This window comes from Lygodium microphyllum, chromosome 12 (genome assembly GCF_053477565.2).
Source record: "Lygodium microphyllum isolate KBCC chromosome 12, Lygodium_microphyllum_v1.1.10, whole genome shotgun sequence".
Classification (NCBI taxonomy): Eukaryota; Viridiplantae; Streptophyta; class Polypodiopsida; order Schizaeales; family Lygodiaceae; genus Lygodium; species Lygodium microphyllum.
Genome location: NC_141146.1, coordinates 120,334,862 through 120,349,782, shown reverse-complemented (window position 1 = coordinate 120,349,782; position 14,921 = coordinate 120,334,862). Strand labels below are relative to the sequence as shown.

The following is a 14,921-nucleotide window of genomic DNA, read 5'->3' as shown; positions in this document are numbered from 1 at the left end:
CTATTTGTCCTATCAATCTGAAACCTAAAGATTGCTCGCCTCTGGCAAAAGGACTCTGGGAGGCTTGGTTCAAGTACAAAAACCTATTAATCCCCTCTCCCCATCCCAATCTCACCCTACCCTGGTGTTCCAAAGACTCCATCTGGTTCAACTTCTTTAAGGGAGCCATTCTAGACAATCAGCTAAACTTAGCCTACAAGCTCTTCAAGAAAGGAATTAGAAGTTGGAGGGACATTTGGGATCCAGCCCTTAAAAGGTGGATGACTGGAACACAACTAAAACAAAAATTCAAACTAAAAAGACAGGAACTGGATGTGTTAAGTGAAAGGGTACTCTTGTGGGGATCTAACATGCTTGTAATGAGTAATCTCAACCACCACTTCAATCACAAGGGAATCCGTTTGTTGGGAGACAAACCTCTTCTACCCCTTCCCGACCTAATAGAAAGCAATGCTCCGCTCTGTAATAAACTCAATAACAGATGGCATATTAACTGGGCAGTAGCACAGTGGAATTACAAGTTTTGTAACATTTGGGCTCCCTCAATCCAACCAAAGATGTATTGTCTGATGTGGCTCATTACCCTCAAAAGTCTTTGGACTAATGAGAGAGCACTCAAAGCAGGTCTGGGGAATGGACTTTGCATAAGGTGTGGCCAGCAGGTAGAATCAATCTCACACATATTCCTTAACTGTACTAAAAATGCTAACATCTGGTGTTTTTTGCAGGTCCTTGTCTTCTAGTATCACCTCACTGAACTCACTTGGAAGGAGGTGTTACTGGGGGAAATATATGGTCTCCCTCTACCAATTTGGAATTGGATCATAAGTTATTACCTGTGGAACATTTGGATAAGCAGAAACAAGAAAATGTTTGAAAATACTGATGTGGATCCTATACATGGCCTTAAATTTGATCTTTTTTTTTAGGTTGAGAAAGACACAACGACCATTCTCAAGCAGCATGAGGACAATTTGAAGGAGGGGTTGGAGATTTCAGCTTCCATTGTGGACTTGGCAGCCATACTACTGGATATCAAGAAGAAGGCTGAACAATGACTTAAGTTTATTAGGATTTACACATTTGATGCTTAAGACCTGCTATGGTCTGTTGGTTTTGTAAAGCTGACTAACTGTCCACCTAAGCAATGGTAGCTTCCCAATTTTGAAGCAGTACTCCCTCAACCAGTTGTAAACTTTTTGTTCTATATTAATACATCTTTATAGCTTCCTACAAAAAAAAAGAGAAAATACTTTTAGTGGGATTAGTATAAAGGTAATTAGCTTCTAGTAAATTAAAACTGTTTTTGATAATTTTTATGTTTAATTTTTTATTTACTAAAAAATCATAAAAATTTATAATAATAAAATATTGATATTCAATAAATTCATGTAGTGATCAAATTGTGTACGAAAATTAGTTTTGACACCATCAATAGAGTCCATTCTAATTTGATTGTATCATGATTTTAAATCAATGTTACTAAAAATTAAATCTTATTTTAATGTATATAACAAATAATTGATACTCAATATAGAATAACGATTTTTTATCATCACTTTGTTTAGTACCATATAGTCAATACACATGTGGTATATTTTGTTCTTCTTCGTGACAAGAAGTACTTGTGATTCAAAGGGTGACGAATTAGGATGAATGAGTTATTTATCTACTAGTAGCTTAGTAAATTATCTGCTGAATTTCATTTTAGTGAAGTGGACTATAAGGTACCTTATGCGGAGGAGAAATTCCAAGAAATAGTTCTATCTTATGGTTTAGCCTCAATATCCATAGACCCTATTATCCCCAATATTTGGTGCATCTATATGCATCTTTATATATGTGTGTACATAAGAATAGATATGCATATGCATGCATACATACCATATAGACAAATAGGTCTAATACAAGCCTAATAATAAACACATTCCTATACAAATAATGAACACATTCCCACATATATGTAGACCCCCACACATATATTGATAGTCTGAGATCATAATATTTATGCATCGATACATACATATATATAAACATAATTTTAACTTGTATTTAGAAGTCAAATGTACAAATTCACGAGTAATTATGAAAGTCTCAAAAGAGGATCTAAGTACCCAATTTGTCTCTATGAATTTCTCGCTAATGGCCATTTGGAACTTGGCTCATGATTGAGACCAGTTCTATGTATGAGTTAAGTCTAATGTCCAAAACTAGTAGTAGATATACTATTAAATAAGACAACACTAGTATGAGGTTGGCCACCCTTGCAATTTTCTTTGTTTCATCAACTGGGAATAGTTACTTTTTAACCCGTGGAAAAGGTTATGGAATAATCATAATCATGTTATTTTTTTGAAATTCACTATGGAAACAATGTAATTTTATTTTATTATGAATTCTTTTCATTTGTCACATGATCTATGACTTGTCGCATGAAAGCACAAGCCTAATACTCATCACATTATGTCTAGTATGAGCAAATTATTATATAAATAATCTTTAGGTGAATGTATATAGTAAGCATAACATATAATAATATGTATTCACATGATAATGTATATTATTGAAAATTTTACTTATTTATAAATTATAACGTTAAGCTTTTTCAATAGTAATTTTAAATAAATCATTGGTCTTTACTATTAAATCATTTGATCTAATATATTTAATATAAATACTATTAAAATGATAGATTTAGGATATGTTTTTATTAAAATAATCTTTCTTTATAGAATGCATTGCTACTTTTTAAATGATTAATTTTCAAAAAAAAAACTCTAACATTCTCTATAAAGGCAACAAGATTGTACACAAAAAATGAGAACATGGTAAAATTTAGTTTTGTTATTTTTCCCTCATCGTGAATTAGAATTTAGAGCTCTCGAAGTCATTTTAGGAAGTTTTAGTATGTTCTAGACACGATAGTGACGTCCAAATGTCATGATTTGGCACATTAAATTGTTTGCATCAATTGTAGCAAGCTATCTGAAATCTTTTTATATATAAAATTATGTAGTGTGATTGATGTTTACACTTTGCTTATAATTAGATATATGATATGGATATAAATAGCTATGTAATCAATATTGAATAATATAGGATGGCAAACCATAGCTTTTGTTATGGGGAAGATTGGGCCCTATCGTGTATTTTTCTCTTATTCTTTGTGAATTTGTTAACATATTTAGATTCCTTTTATGTTTAATTAAGTTGTTAATTTTTAAGATCTAAGTTGCTAGATTCACCATATAGTCCACTCTATAACAATCAAATGCTTGCAAACATTAAGTTTAACTATCAATAAACCAAAGCAAGTACCACATGACTCCACCCCCTCATGTGCAAGAGTTTGAAGTTTCATCCACTAAATAAATAATAACCCCATGCAACCAAGTCCTCCATTATTACTATTTGATAATACCACAATATACATTAGGCCTTACATATATACTTAACTTTGTTGACCTTTGGGTGGGATCGTCCATTAGTCAATAGGATAATTAATGAACTTTGCATACCCCAATCTCTGATTCTCATATGGAAGAAAACTTCCACATATTCTAAGTCATACAATTTCCTTCATATATTTTAGAAATCCCTTCATTTCTAGTTATAACTCTTTCTTATTGTAGATGTAGCTTTCTCCATCTAGTTTAAGAAGAACTTCCACAAATTCAAAGTTGTGCAATCTTCTTTATTTCTTTTACAAAGTCCTTCATTTATATCTATTACTCTTTCTTATTGTAGGTGTAGTTTTCATTCTCCATTTAGTTTTAAAAGGGCTTTCCACACCTCCAAAGACAATGTTTACTCAAATCTTTTTTAATGGTGCATCATAAGGAATTCCTAAGAGAAGTTGGGTAACTAATTGTTGGAAGTTTTATTCAAGAAACAAATATTGCAAACTCAAGTTGTAAAGAATAGGATAAGGTTTAACATACATTCTTTTGAAATAATCTAGATAACCATGCTCTTGATGGTCAATACTACTTCCCAAACCTAAATCATTATAAAACTCCTTAAGAGAACAATATTGTTAAATCCTCTCACCATATCTTAGTACTTGTGAAATCAGAAATTGGAGAGATAGCATGAAACCAAGGGAGTGCATGATACAAAAATCGAACAGATCTCCCCCAATGCAATGGCTGGACTCTCCTCAATGTGTATATTTACTTGGTTACATTTGCTTTTGCCTTAAAATACTTTTTTTTTAAAACAAAGAATAAGATTTTTTTCAATTGAGCTTATTTAATTAAACTAAGGTCTTGAATATTCATGAATTGAATAAATAATTAAACTCCAAGACTAAATAATAGCACAATGCCAATGCCTATGTGCGTCATTAATACTAATTGACAAATAATCGATGATGGCATATAAATAAATACATCCATTAGCATACCTTTAGTAAATAATTCCAATGGTGCTTATGAATTAGTAAATATGAGAGAATTTGAAATTGATTGAACGCTTAACCAGCTAGCACCACAGACATATCCATCACTTATCCTTCTACATATATCAAGTCTAATCAATGAATAGGGTTAGTGTGAGAATCAATAATCATATTCCAACAGCAAAAAAAAAGTGAATGATTAAACATGGATTGTCAGAAAAAACAAATAGTCAATGGACACTCGAAAGGCACACGACTAAGAAAAAGTGTGTTGACAATGACTCTTTCCATAGGTAAAATGCTAATACTAGCTTATCTATATATTATGAAATCACTCACTACTAAAATCATATATGTACGTAAGAGTAATATTCATGCTTGAAATGAACAAACATCTTAGTCAATAGCTCGTTTAATGGAAAACCATCTATATTGGTTACCATTCCCTTAAGAATGTGCCCCAATACAAAAAGGAGAATCATTTAAGACCATTATCCCTTTAGTTAATGAATCTTAGCATTATATCCCCAAGATCAATGATAATACACTTAGATGAGGTATTCTTCCTCATTGGTTGATTCATGATTTATTTCATAGTAATCTACTGAAACCCTTTAGATGAATATCACATGTGACTCTAATTGTAGATGATCCTCATTGCTCGAGAAAAATATTACAATTCTAATATTTAAAGTTATCCTTGATCATAACTAGACCACTATTTGAACAAGTAGTACTCAATATCACATGCACCTTGTTAAGTATAAAAATCATTCTATTGAAGAATCCCAAATGATTTAGAACTCACCACTAACTCTGATTTATGACTCTCTAATATCTATGCAGCACTCATAAGTCACATTAAGTTCAATAGATACAGGTTCATTACATGAATCTAGTATCATGTACTCTCTTACTTGCATGCCTTTATGCTTTGCTTAGGATTTCTTCTCAATTTGTGAATTGAAGTGTTAAGCTATGGTGAAAGGACTTAACACATTATCTATTTGTTTCTTTTTTTATTAGTTCCTGATCTTAGGCCCTAAATAGTGATGTAGTGTAGCAAGTGATATTAATTGCACGTGGAATTCAAAGATAATCATATTATTAGATTGGTGTGGTTCAACTATAGGACCATGAAGGAATCAGGGCTTACACTCAGAGATGCAAACCTTCATGGGGGTCATGAACTTGCCAGAGTTCTAGGTAGATATATATTTTTGGAATAGACTATACATGGTTTGCACTGGACATTTCATAACACTAATGACTAAAATGGATGCATCCATTATCAGAGATGGGATTTGAAAGCTTGGAATGGTATTTCCCCTAAATATAACTAAAATAAACTTCCACTTATCAATTTGAAACCTTGGTTCTCGACATTTACAGGAATTTTTCGAGTTTTTACAATATGATGTTGATTCTAAGCCTTTATATTTGGTGAACACTTGTAATAAGCAATGAGCGCAAATGCTTTGCAAAAAGAAATGAAGTGTTTATGTGACGTGGGAGGCGGATGCCACATTTGCAAAATATGAAAGGTGACAAGTCCAAAAAGCAATGCTGTCGAATAACGGAGGGCTCAATGTGAGGACAATCACGTAAAGAAGTTTTAAAACGTGAACGTTGACGTATACAAGTTACAGTTCTAAAAATGACCAATACACGTAATTTTATAAGAATGGATGTGTGATTTCCGAACTTCGGGGTTATAAAGATCTATGTGAAAAAGGTTTTTGTGAGGAAAAAAGCAGCCCATGTTAACATAACCACTTTTGCAAGGTGTGGAGACACACGTCGTCGGTCCCGTGTGGATGCGCGTGCAGATGGCGCGAAGAGAAGAAGGCCAGATCGTGGAGGTTATGCGGGATGGGCAACGCCGACGAGGTCGACAGTCGAGGACACAGGCTCGGGGGGTGACGCTGGGGCTACGTGTGGCAACAGGGTAAAGGATGCAGAGTCCAGACTCCAGAGGGAGGGAGGGAGGGCCCGTGACCTGTCGCAGACGGGCCTACCCTCTCTGATCTCTCTATGCTCTGCCCTGCCACATGACATGCTGTGTTTTTGTTCCTTCTCTCGTGTGCCTCTCTCTTTCGTCACTCTCCCTTTGGCCGGACTGCCTTCTTTCAACCCCTCTCCGTTTGACCACTGTTTGTTGACCTTCCACTTCTTTTCTGTTGGTTAGCGTCCATACGCATAAATATGCGGGGGGGGGTGCGACTATGCAGGGTTGTCACCACGCGCGCTCCCTCCTGCTCACGTCCAAAGCTTTCGAGGCCCCACGGCCCCCTGATTAAGGTTGGATTAGAGCAGACACCCCCCCGCCTGCCAAAAGCCGGGCTTGACCCATCCGCATTACTTCTCAAGTTCAAGATAGTATATTAGCTTAAAATAGTCATTATGCTTTCACAGCAGTCTCGACATGAATTATTAGAAAATAGAAAATTGAACATACATTAATGGAAAGCACATTTAAGAGTAAGGACACGCGCAACATTAGAGTCGAACCTATGTGTATCTTGTATTTGTCAATTTTCGCCTCGCAAAAGAAAGGACTCGAGTAAATGCACTAAGTATACTCAAAACTAGCATTCCATGCGTTCTTTGCGTGCAAGAAACACTAGGCCGCTTCAAGCCACACTGTAAGGGAAAGTCGAGTAAATGCACTAAGTATACTCAAAACTAGCATTCCATGCGTTCTTTGTGTGCAAGAAACACTAGGCCGCTTCAAGCCACACTGTAAGGTAAATGAAATTCAATGAAATTCAAATGCAACTTTGTTTCACTTGCCTTTTCCTCCATGCACATTTCAGCTGGGGATCATTGTGATGGTCTCTCTCCCCTTTTTTGGGCATTGGGGGGGGGGGGGGGGGGGGGGGGTCAACTTTTGGAAGCAGCCAAAGGATTCATGGATTCTAAATGGGAAGCTAGGGACTTTTTACTTCCAACAAATTGCATGTATATTATAAACTTGCATTCTCCTAGCGCTTAAAGGGCATAGGATTGGGGGTTTTGAGAGGGGGAAAGTCAAGGATTGTGGGAGAATAGTCAGTTTGGCATGATAGAATTAGAGTGTTTATGGTGATGCGCTAGTTTATGATTTGGGCATGGGGGTCTAGTCTAGGAAGAAGGTGAATAAGGATATCATATTAGAAGGAAAGGTTTAAGATTCAATGTTAGGATTCGCGTGTGTGTGTGTGTGCGTGTGTGTGTGTGTGTGTGTGTGTGTGCGTGCGTGCACTTACGAATGCATGTAGGCATGCTTGTACACATCCATACACGCACATGCATATAAATTTATGAGATCCTTAATGGATTTATAAGCCCACTGTTCAATGCCACATAGTTTAATGAACTCGCCCCTTAGATCAACATCGTGCACTCTGCCTTGTGCAATGTGAAGGACTTTGATTTATGAATTCCCTCTAGACCTTTGTTACATGAAATGAAAGAGAGGAGAGAGGTATTCTAATTCATGAAAATTTAGAATAGGGATGATGCATGGACTGTATAGACTTTCAAGAGCCTTAATGGATTTGTAAGCCCAATGTCAATGCCACAATCTAATGCACTCTCCTCTTTAGGTCGGACATTGTGCACAATGCCTTATGCAATGTGAGGGATTTGGATTTTGTAGGGAAAATTTATGACAGTTTCTTATAACCTAGAGATTCCTATGGATTTTCTTTTGACCTCTATTGTGCTACTCCCAAAGAACATTGTAAGATCTCTGTCTCTCTTCCTCCTCCCCCCTCCCCCCCCCTCTCTCTCTCTCTACCGTCATTAGTTATATGACACGAGAGAGGGGAGAGTGATCTTCTTTATAAAAAACTAGAGTACTGATGATGCATGGACTAAACCTTTACTATCCTCAGTCATATGGCCTCAATACCCATCGCCTTTGTGCCTAGCTTGTGTGCCAACAACATAACCTAGTTTTATTGTTCTTGTCTCAATAGTCAAGTTACTACTATTAATCAAATAATTGCACTATTATATCACCTCCAAATACTACGAGCTACAAATTGCAAATATGAATGGAAAAACTCATTGCCATAGTTTAAAATAAATAATGTGATAAAACCCCCAATGTATATGCTTTTGGGACTTATCATTTAGTTGTAGCGTTTGAGAAACCTACTTTGAAACATCTAACATATCTAATGTATAATTAGAAAAATTGGATCCTTTGTATATATAAAAAAAGAGTTCGAAATGAGATAACCATGCTAAAATATAAAATAACCTAAATTAGCTACTAAAGATGTGGTTTGAATTCAAATAATAGAACCATTGAACAATTCAATTAACCATGGAATTTGACTTATTATACACATGGAAATCCTAGGTAGAGAAAATGGCTACAATATTACAATAAAGATTTAAGATATGCATTAATAAAAATAATCTTTATTTATGGAATGCTTTGATATTTTAATGATGTACTTCATTTTTAGAAAGCTTTTCTAATTTTCTTTAAAACCAACAAGATCACACATAAAACAAGAGAACAAGGGTACTATTCTAAATACTTGATAAATTAGTAGATTTTTTTCCTAACGCTGTAAGGTAGTTGCAAAAATAATACTGTGGACTTTATTTATATTAAATATAATTAATCAAATAATTTAATAATAAAGATCAATTATTCATTTAAGATTACCACTAAATAAGCTTAAACTTGTAATTTACAAATAAGTAATGCGTTTAATGATACATAATATCATGTGAATATGTATTTTTATTATATATTATGGTTATTATATAGACGATATAGATTCACCTAAATATTATTTATATAATAATCTAGTCACCATATCACAAAGCACATTAGTCTCTTTCCATCTATCTACTAGGCATAATGTGACCAGTGTCACATATTGTGCGACTAGTCATAAATCATTCGACAAATAGATAAAATCTACAATAAAATAAAAATCATCTTATTTTGAAAGTAAATTCTAGTAAAATATCATGATTATCATAATTTCATGACATTAATAGCTGCATACACTCTAATAACTACAGGAAATGGAAAATACAATTTTCACAACCATATTGCATGCAAAGTGGGGACTTTTGAGTGGTTTTTGTGCATTTTGTAGAATGATTAATTCAATATAGGACCATACATATCCAAGAAACAAAGCACAATCATTTTACTCTTTGGAATATTGATAGTTATAATAGTAATTCGACATGGTTAATACCAGATTTACTTAGTAGATCGATTGAACATCATATAGTCTTACTCAACATTATCTTATTGGACCTAGAATACACTCATATTGATCTTTGATGCCATAATGTATGCACTTTTTTTGTTCTAATTTTCTACTTACAAAAAGTGCAATACATACTTATAAAAGAGATCAGCTAAGTACTAGGGGTCTTAGAATAGATTTGAGAAATGAACATTGCATTGAAAGTATGTATACAATATTTTTAGATCTACCCTTTATCTGCCCTCTAAGAGACCTTAAAGGATTTGTATTGGTCCATATTCCATTCATGACTAAATTTCTTATGCACATTTGCATCAATTAGCCCATCAACACTAAGGTATTAATAATTGTGCTCTAGGTTTGATACAACCCCAATCATTTTTATACTATAATAATTTATGAAGATTTCAAAAATTAGTACCATAGTACTTAGGCAAGTTAGTGTGACCTTAGGATTGTGCGTGTTTAAGCCCAAAAATTCGGCATCGCCCCTAACTTTCACCTACCTTAGGTTTGTGCGCGTGGTGACACGCTGGTTTTAAGTTTGCACGAGGAGGTGCGGGAATAAGCTATCAATTTTACTCAACACGCAGATAAGCTTTTACCAAGGGTGGGAGTTGGGTGAAAACTGAATAGGGAAATTGTCCTCTAGGTGTATCCTATATTGTGATCTTGGAAGGGGAAAGGGAAAATTAGAAGGGAGCCACTAGCCTACAATGAGCTTAGTACATGAGGGTTTATAGCTCTATAGCTGGGCCGCTGAGCCATCTCCATCACTGTTCTCTTTTTCCTTGCATCATTATCACATCATCACCATCATCATCATACGAGAGAAAGCAAGCAGGAGTCGATAGCCAGGAAGCCTGCCGGTCTGCAAGGCTGTATCCAGGCTCTCTCATACACGTATTACAGTACACACTCTCTCAACACATCCTCATGATCGCCCTGTTTCCACCAAATTTTTTTAAAAAACCTTCCGCGTTTAGTGCGACAGCCCGCGTCCCTTATCCGCATACTACTGCGCTCTCTCGGTCCGGCAGCTACAAATATTTTAGTGGCTCCGGTCTGAAATATTGCAGCAAGGATTTCTTCTCCGATCTCGACGATCAGCAGCTACAGGAAGTGTTTCTAAATTGATCGGGATCGAACCTTGTATAATCCACTCTTCTATCCTCATCAATTCTCATTCTTCATTAGAACGGATTAGCCTTTATCCTGTCCAATTTGCTACCAATTAATCCACAGACGTATCCGCACGAGTGGGCATTTCACTGCTGCCAACTATCCTTTTCGAGCTATAGAAAAACTTCCAACGCGGGGGGGCTCGTTGGATCTCTCTTTCTCTACACACTTTATTTCTAAAATATAGAAAACTTATGCAAGGGTACGTCTAAGCTGCAGCAGCCCACCAACTGCGCCCGCCGGCCCCTCCTTATGGTTCACTCGAAGTCCCCCCTCTTTCTTACTGACGGCCTCCTCTCCTATCGATTCTCGCCACATGCAGCCTCCCCATCTGCCACGGCGGCCCGGTGTCTCCCGTCCTCTCATCCCGCCCTTACTCCCACCATTAATCCTCACCATTACTCCGCTGCCTTCTCCGCGGCAGCCAGCATTCCGGGTTTCAATGGGCCGCCGTACTGGATTAACAGGTCTGGCACGTCGGCAGTCGATCCCGACTCGCTGGTCAATCATCCTTTCAACAAAACGTCGACCAATCCTCAATCATCGTCGACGATTTCATCATCTTCATCATCTTCATCTTCATCAATCAGCCCACAGGGCGGCGGTAGTGTGCTCCACAATCAGCCGCCTGCGCTATCCAATCAACCGGAGGTCTCCGCGAGCGAGGGAAAATCTGCGCGGGCCGCAGCTTCTATCGACGATCACTGCAGTGAAAGCAAATCGCCTGAAAGTAATGATCGCCTCGACCAGGAGGTGGAACTAGGATGCTGCATCAAATCAAGGAGAAGCAGAGATGATGCAGGCGATCGCAATGATCAGGGTGCAATCATAATTAATCGTGAGGAGCAATTACCTGCAAAGAAGAGGAGGGTGAAGCAAGGAGATCCGAAGCGGAGTAAGAATCATGATAGAAGCAAGAGTCCTCCAGCGGCCGCTGCAGTAGCGGCAGATAGGAGGCACCCGGTGTACAGAGGGGTGAGACAGAGGAGCTGGGGGAAGTGGGTGTCAGAGATAAGGGAGCCGAGGAAGAAGACGAGGATATGGCTGGGGTCATTCTCGACGCCGGAGATGGCGGCGCGGGCATACGACGTGGGGGCGGTGAGCCTTAAGGGCGACACGGCGGAGGTAAACTTCCCGGAGATAGCGCACACCTTGCCTCGCCCTCTCACCCTCTCGCCTCGCGACATCCAGACAGCCGCCGCCGCAGCAGCCGCAGCATTCGGAGGATCGCCGCTCGCGAGACAGCTCATGCAGCAGCGGCAGCAGCAGTCGCTTACTGTTACTGACACTCTTCATCATGATCATGACTGCAAACCCCCTGCTAGTAGGGCTGCTACTGATAATCCCAGCTTGCTCCATGCCGCCGCCGCCCCATCATTACCTCACGCTGATCCTGCTAACACGTTTCATACTGGAGCCTCTTCCGATCTCAGCTGCAGCGTCAGCACCCATCAACAGACTTCCGATGCTGTAATTCTACTCAAACATGAGACGAATCCATGGATTGATCATCATCAGCAGCAGCAGCATTGTACTCCTGCGTCGGAGGTAAAAGTCGAGCCGGACAGCTGCTCCGAAGAAATCATTATTGACGTCCCATCAGTAATTGATGCCAGTGATCAACTGATTGATGCCAGTGATCATGTCCAATTCTCCGGCAGCTCCCAACAATGTCATAGCCATAGTCGACAATCTGATGAAGCCTCGCCTGCAGTGACAGCTGATAATCAATATAATCCACTTCGACTCTCCAATACAAGCTGCTGCAGCACATCAACCATATCTACGTGTGACATTCACGACTGTAGAGGATTAAGCTGCGGCTCCTTGCAAGTGGATATGCCACCCGCGAGTATGACTGTGGAGCTGCCGTCTCTGGAGCAGCAGCTGATGCAGGAGGGTCCTAGGGTTGTGAGCATGGTTGACGAGGATTTCCCTGCACTCACTCCGGGCCTCATCACTGACATGGCCAATGCCATGCTCCTTCCTCCCCCCAAGCTCATCCAAGCTGCTCAGCACCATAGCATCGGCATTTATCCCTCCATCAATCATGCCGTCGATGGTAGCTGCATCCAGCCAGATGATGATCCCGAGGAGCAATGGGACATCCGCCTGTGGGATCAAATTATCTGACCTTATTGTCCCTTGCTCTGCGTCTGCAAAGATTAGCTTTATATCTTATTAGCACTCACTATTGTCATCATCTGCCGTCTGTCACCACTAATGTCCATAGCATTTCCACCCAGAAAGGGAAGCACGCACACTCTGGTGCGCTTAGAAGTTCCACATGCGACACAGACTCACAAGGTACACAACCTTAAGCTCGAGTGTAGAGCTAACGTTTTTGTTTGTGATTCTTCTGATCACAGGAATTTCAAATATAGGCTCAAAGAAGGTTATTAGACATGTTTAATTTAATGTATAATGGATAAATATCAGCTCTGGGACAATTTCTTTCAAGCCTTACATTAATGTTAGGTTGCAGATAGATAGGTCGTTGGAATCTGCTTTAATCGCCTCAAGCTCTCATCGTTTCCTGGTTTGATCTACAATTATCGCCATCGGTTCCAAATACAGAAAGGTTTCCAGATAACAACCGGATAAACTAAGCAGTGTGAATGATCTATACGCAAGAGTAGGAATAATTTTTGATTAATTAGAAAGCATTTGGTACGATGCATGAACGTCACAGCTGGGGTATGCAGGTGAGGCCATGGATGCGGAGGAAATGCACAGCATGAGTGACGGATGAATTCCCATCACGGCTGGACAATTAAAGCTTGCAAAGGGAGAACAACGTCCACTGATCAGATAGATGGTACACGTGAATAGAGAGAGAGAGAGAGCTAGGGCTTTGCACACTATATATACTAGGCGTTCAACATCTATTTATTCATTCCAAGGACGCTCGGTTTTGTTCATGCATGTCTGATAAAGGAACCTGCGCTTAGTACACAAGGACTTAGCCAAGCTACTCTCTCTCTCTCTCTTTGTCAACAATCTCACACTGACAGCTTTATACACCCTGCAAAAAGCAGTCCACAAACAATTCAAGGAACAGTAGAAGGATAGCTGCCTTGTCTGATTGAATTGTCGTGGAAAATTTTGTTGATTATGCCCTCTCAACTGTAGGTACACAACTCTATAATAGCATCCCAATCAACTATATCAGCCTGATTACTTCATTAGCGCATGTTCTGCGTTTAGTTAGTTGGCTATCCTTCCAGTCACCGTTTCCGTCTCTCTTTTAATAAGTTTCTGCTTAAATCGTTAGTCAGATATGGTGTTCGTTCGTATGGATCATGATTGATTTTGTATAGGGTAAAACCTTTCATGTCATGCATGTCTTGTCTTGCAGTTGATCATCATAAGTAATATATATTTGTCCCTTACGTTTATGTATGCCGTTCCATAATTCCATTGATAATTGACGTTTCCTCTCGCCCATTAACTGTCGCTTCAAAGTCTCACGACATGTTCACTGTACTTGTTTTTCTTGGATATTCGTCCTCACTTTTATCATCATGATATGATTTTTTCTGCTTTTCTTGATGATGTTCACGTCTTATGAATGTGCGCTTCCGTTCGACATCCATAAAAGTTCTGATCGAGGCAATTAAAAGGTTAAAGTGACTGAAATATTTGATCGTCTTTGCTAGACTCAATCAAGCCTACATTACGAAGGTTTCAACACCCTTCAAAGGCGGTCTTACCTCTGGATGGAAAGAGTTACAAAAGTAATAGTAAGATTAGAAAAATCGTTCTAACTTTCCACCAACTTTAAAAACAAAAGGAAAGTTACTTCAAGGCTTTAGAAATGGAACGTTGGGCAACTCTTCAAAATCTCAAGGCCTACTCTTAATTCATGCAGAACCTTCAAAATTCAAAGGCTAACTAAGGAGTAGGCAATTTTGAAGATATTAATGAAACTAGGGGTTGGATACATTTCAAAATAAAGTAGATTTGAAACTTCAATTGTTTCCGCATTATATTCAAACAAGTCATACCATAAATTACGAGTTCTAAGAAGTCATTACAAGGGTATTTTTCTTGTTAGTGGAAATCTAAAAAATGTATTCTCAAACTCTAAATCAACTTTACGTATCAAGTTG

General features: G+C 38.2%; 1 protein-coding gene across 1 annotated transcript; it reads left to right on the top strand.

Moving 5' to 3' along the window:
• Nucleotides 1–10,669: 10,669 nt before the first annotated feature.
• LOC148028202 (uncharacterized) lies at nucleotides 10,670–13,854 on the top strand. The gene is made up of 2 exons (XM_087689970.1): nucleotides 10,670–13,116; nucleotides 13,515–13,854. Exon 1 carries the CDS (start codon nucleotides 11,062–11,064, stop codon nucleotides 12,940–12,942), a length of 1,881 nt encoding a protein of 626 aa, XP_087546096.1. The 5' UTR covers nucleotides 10,670–11,061; the 3' UTR covers nucleotides 12,943–13,116; nucleotides 13,515–13,854.
• Nucleotides 13,855–14,921: the final 1,067 nt, after the last annotated feature.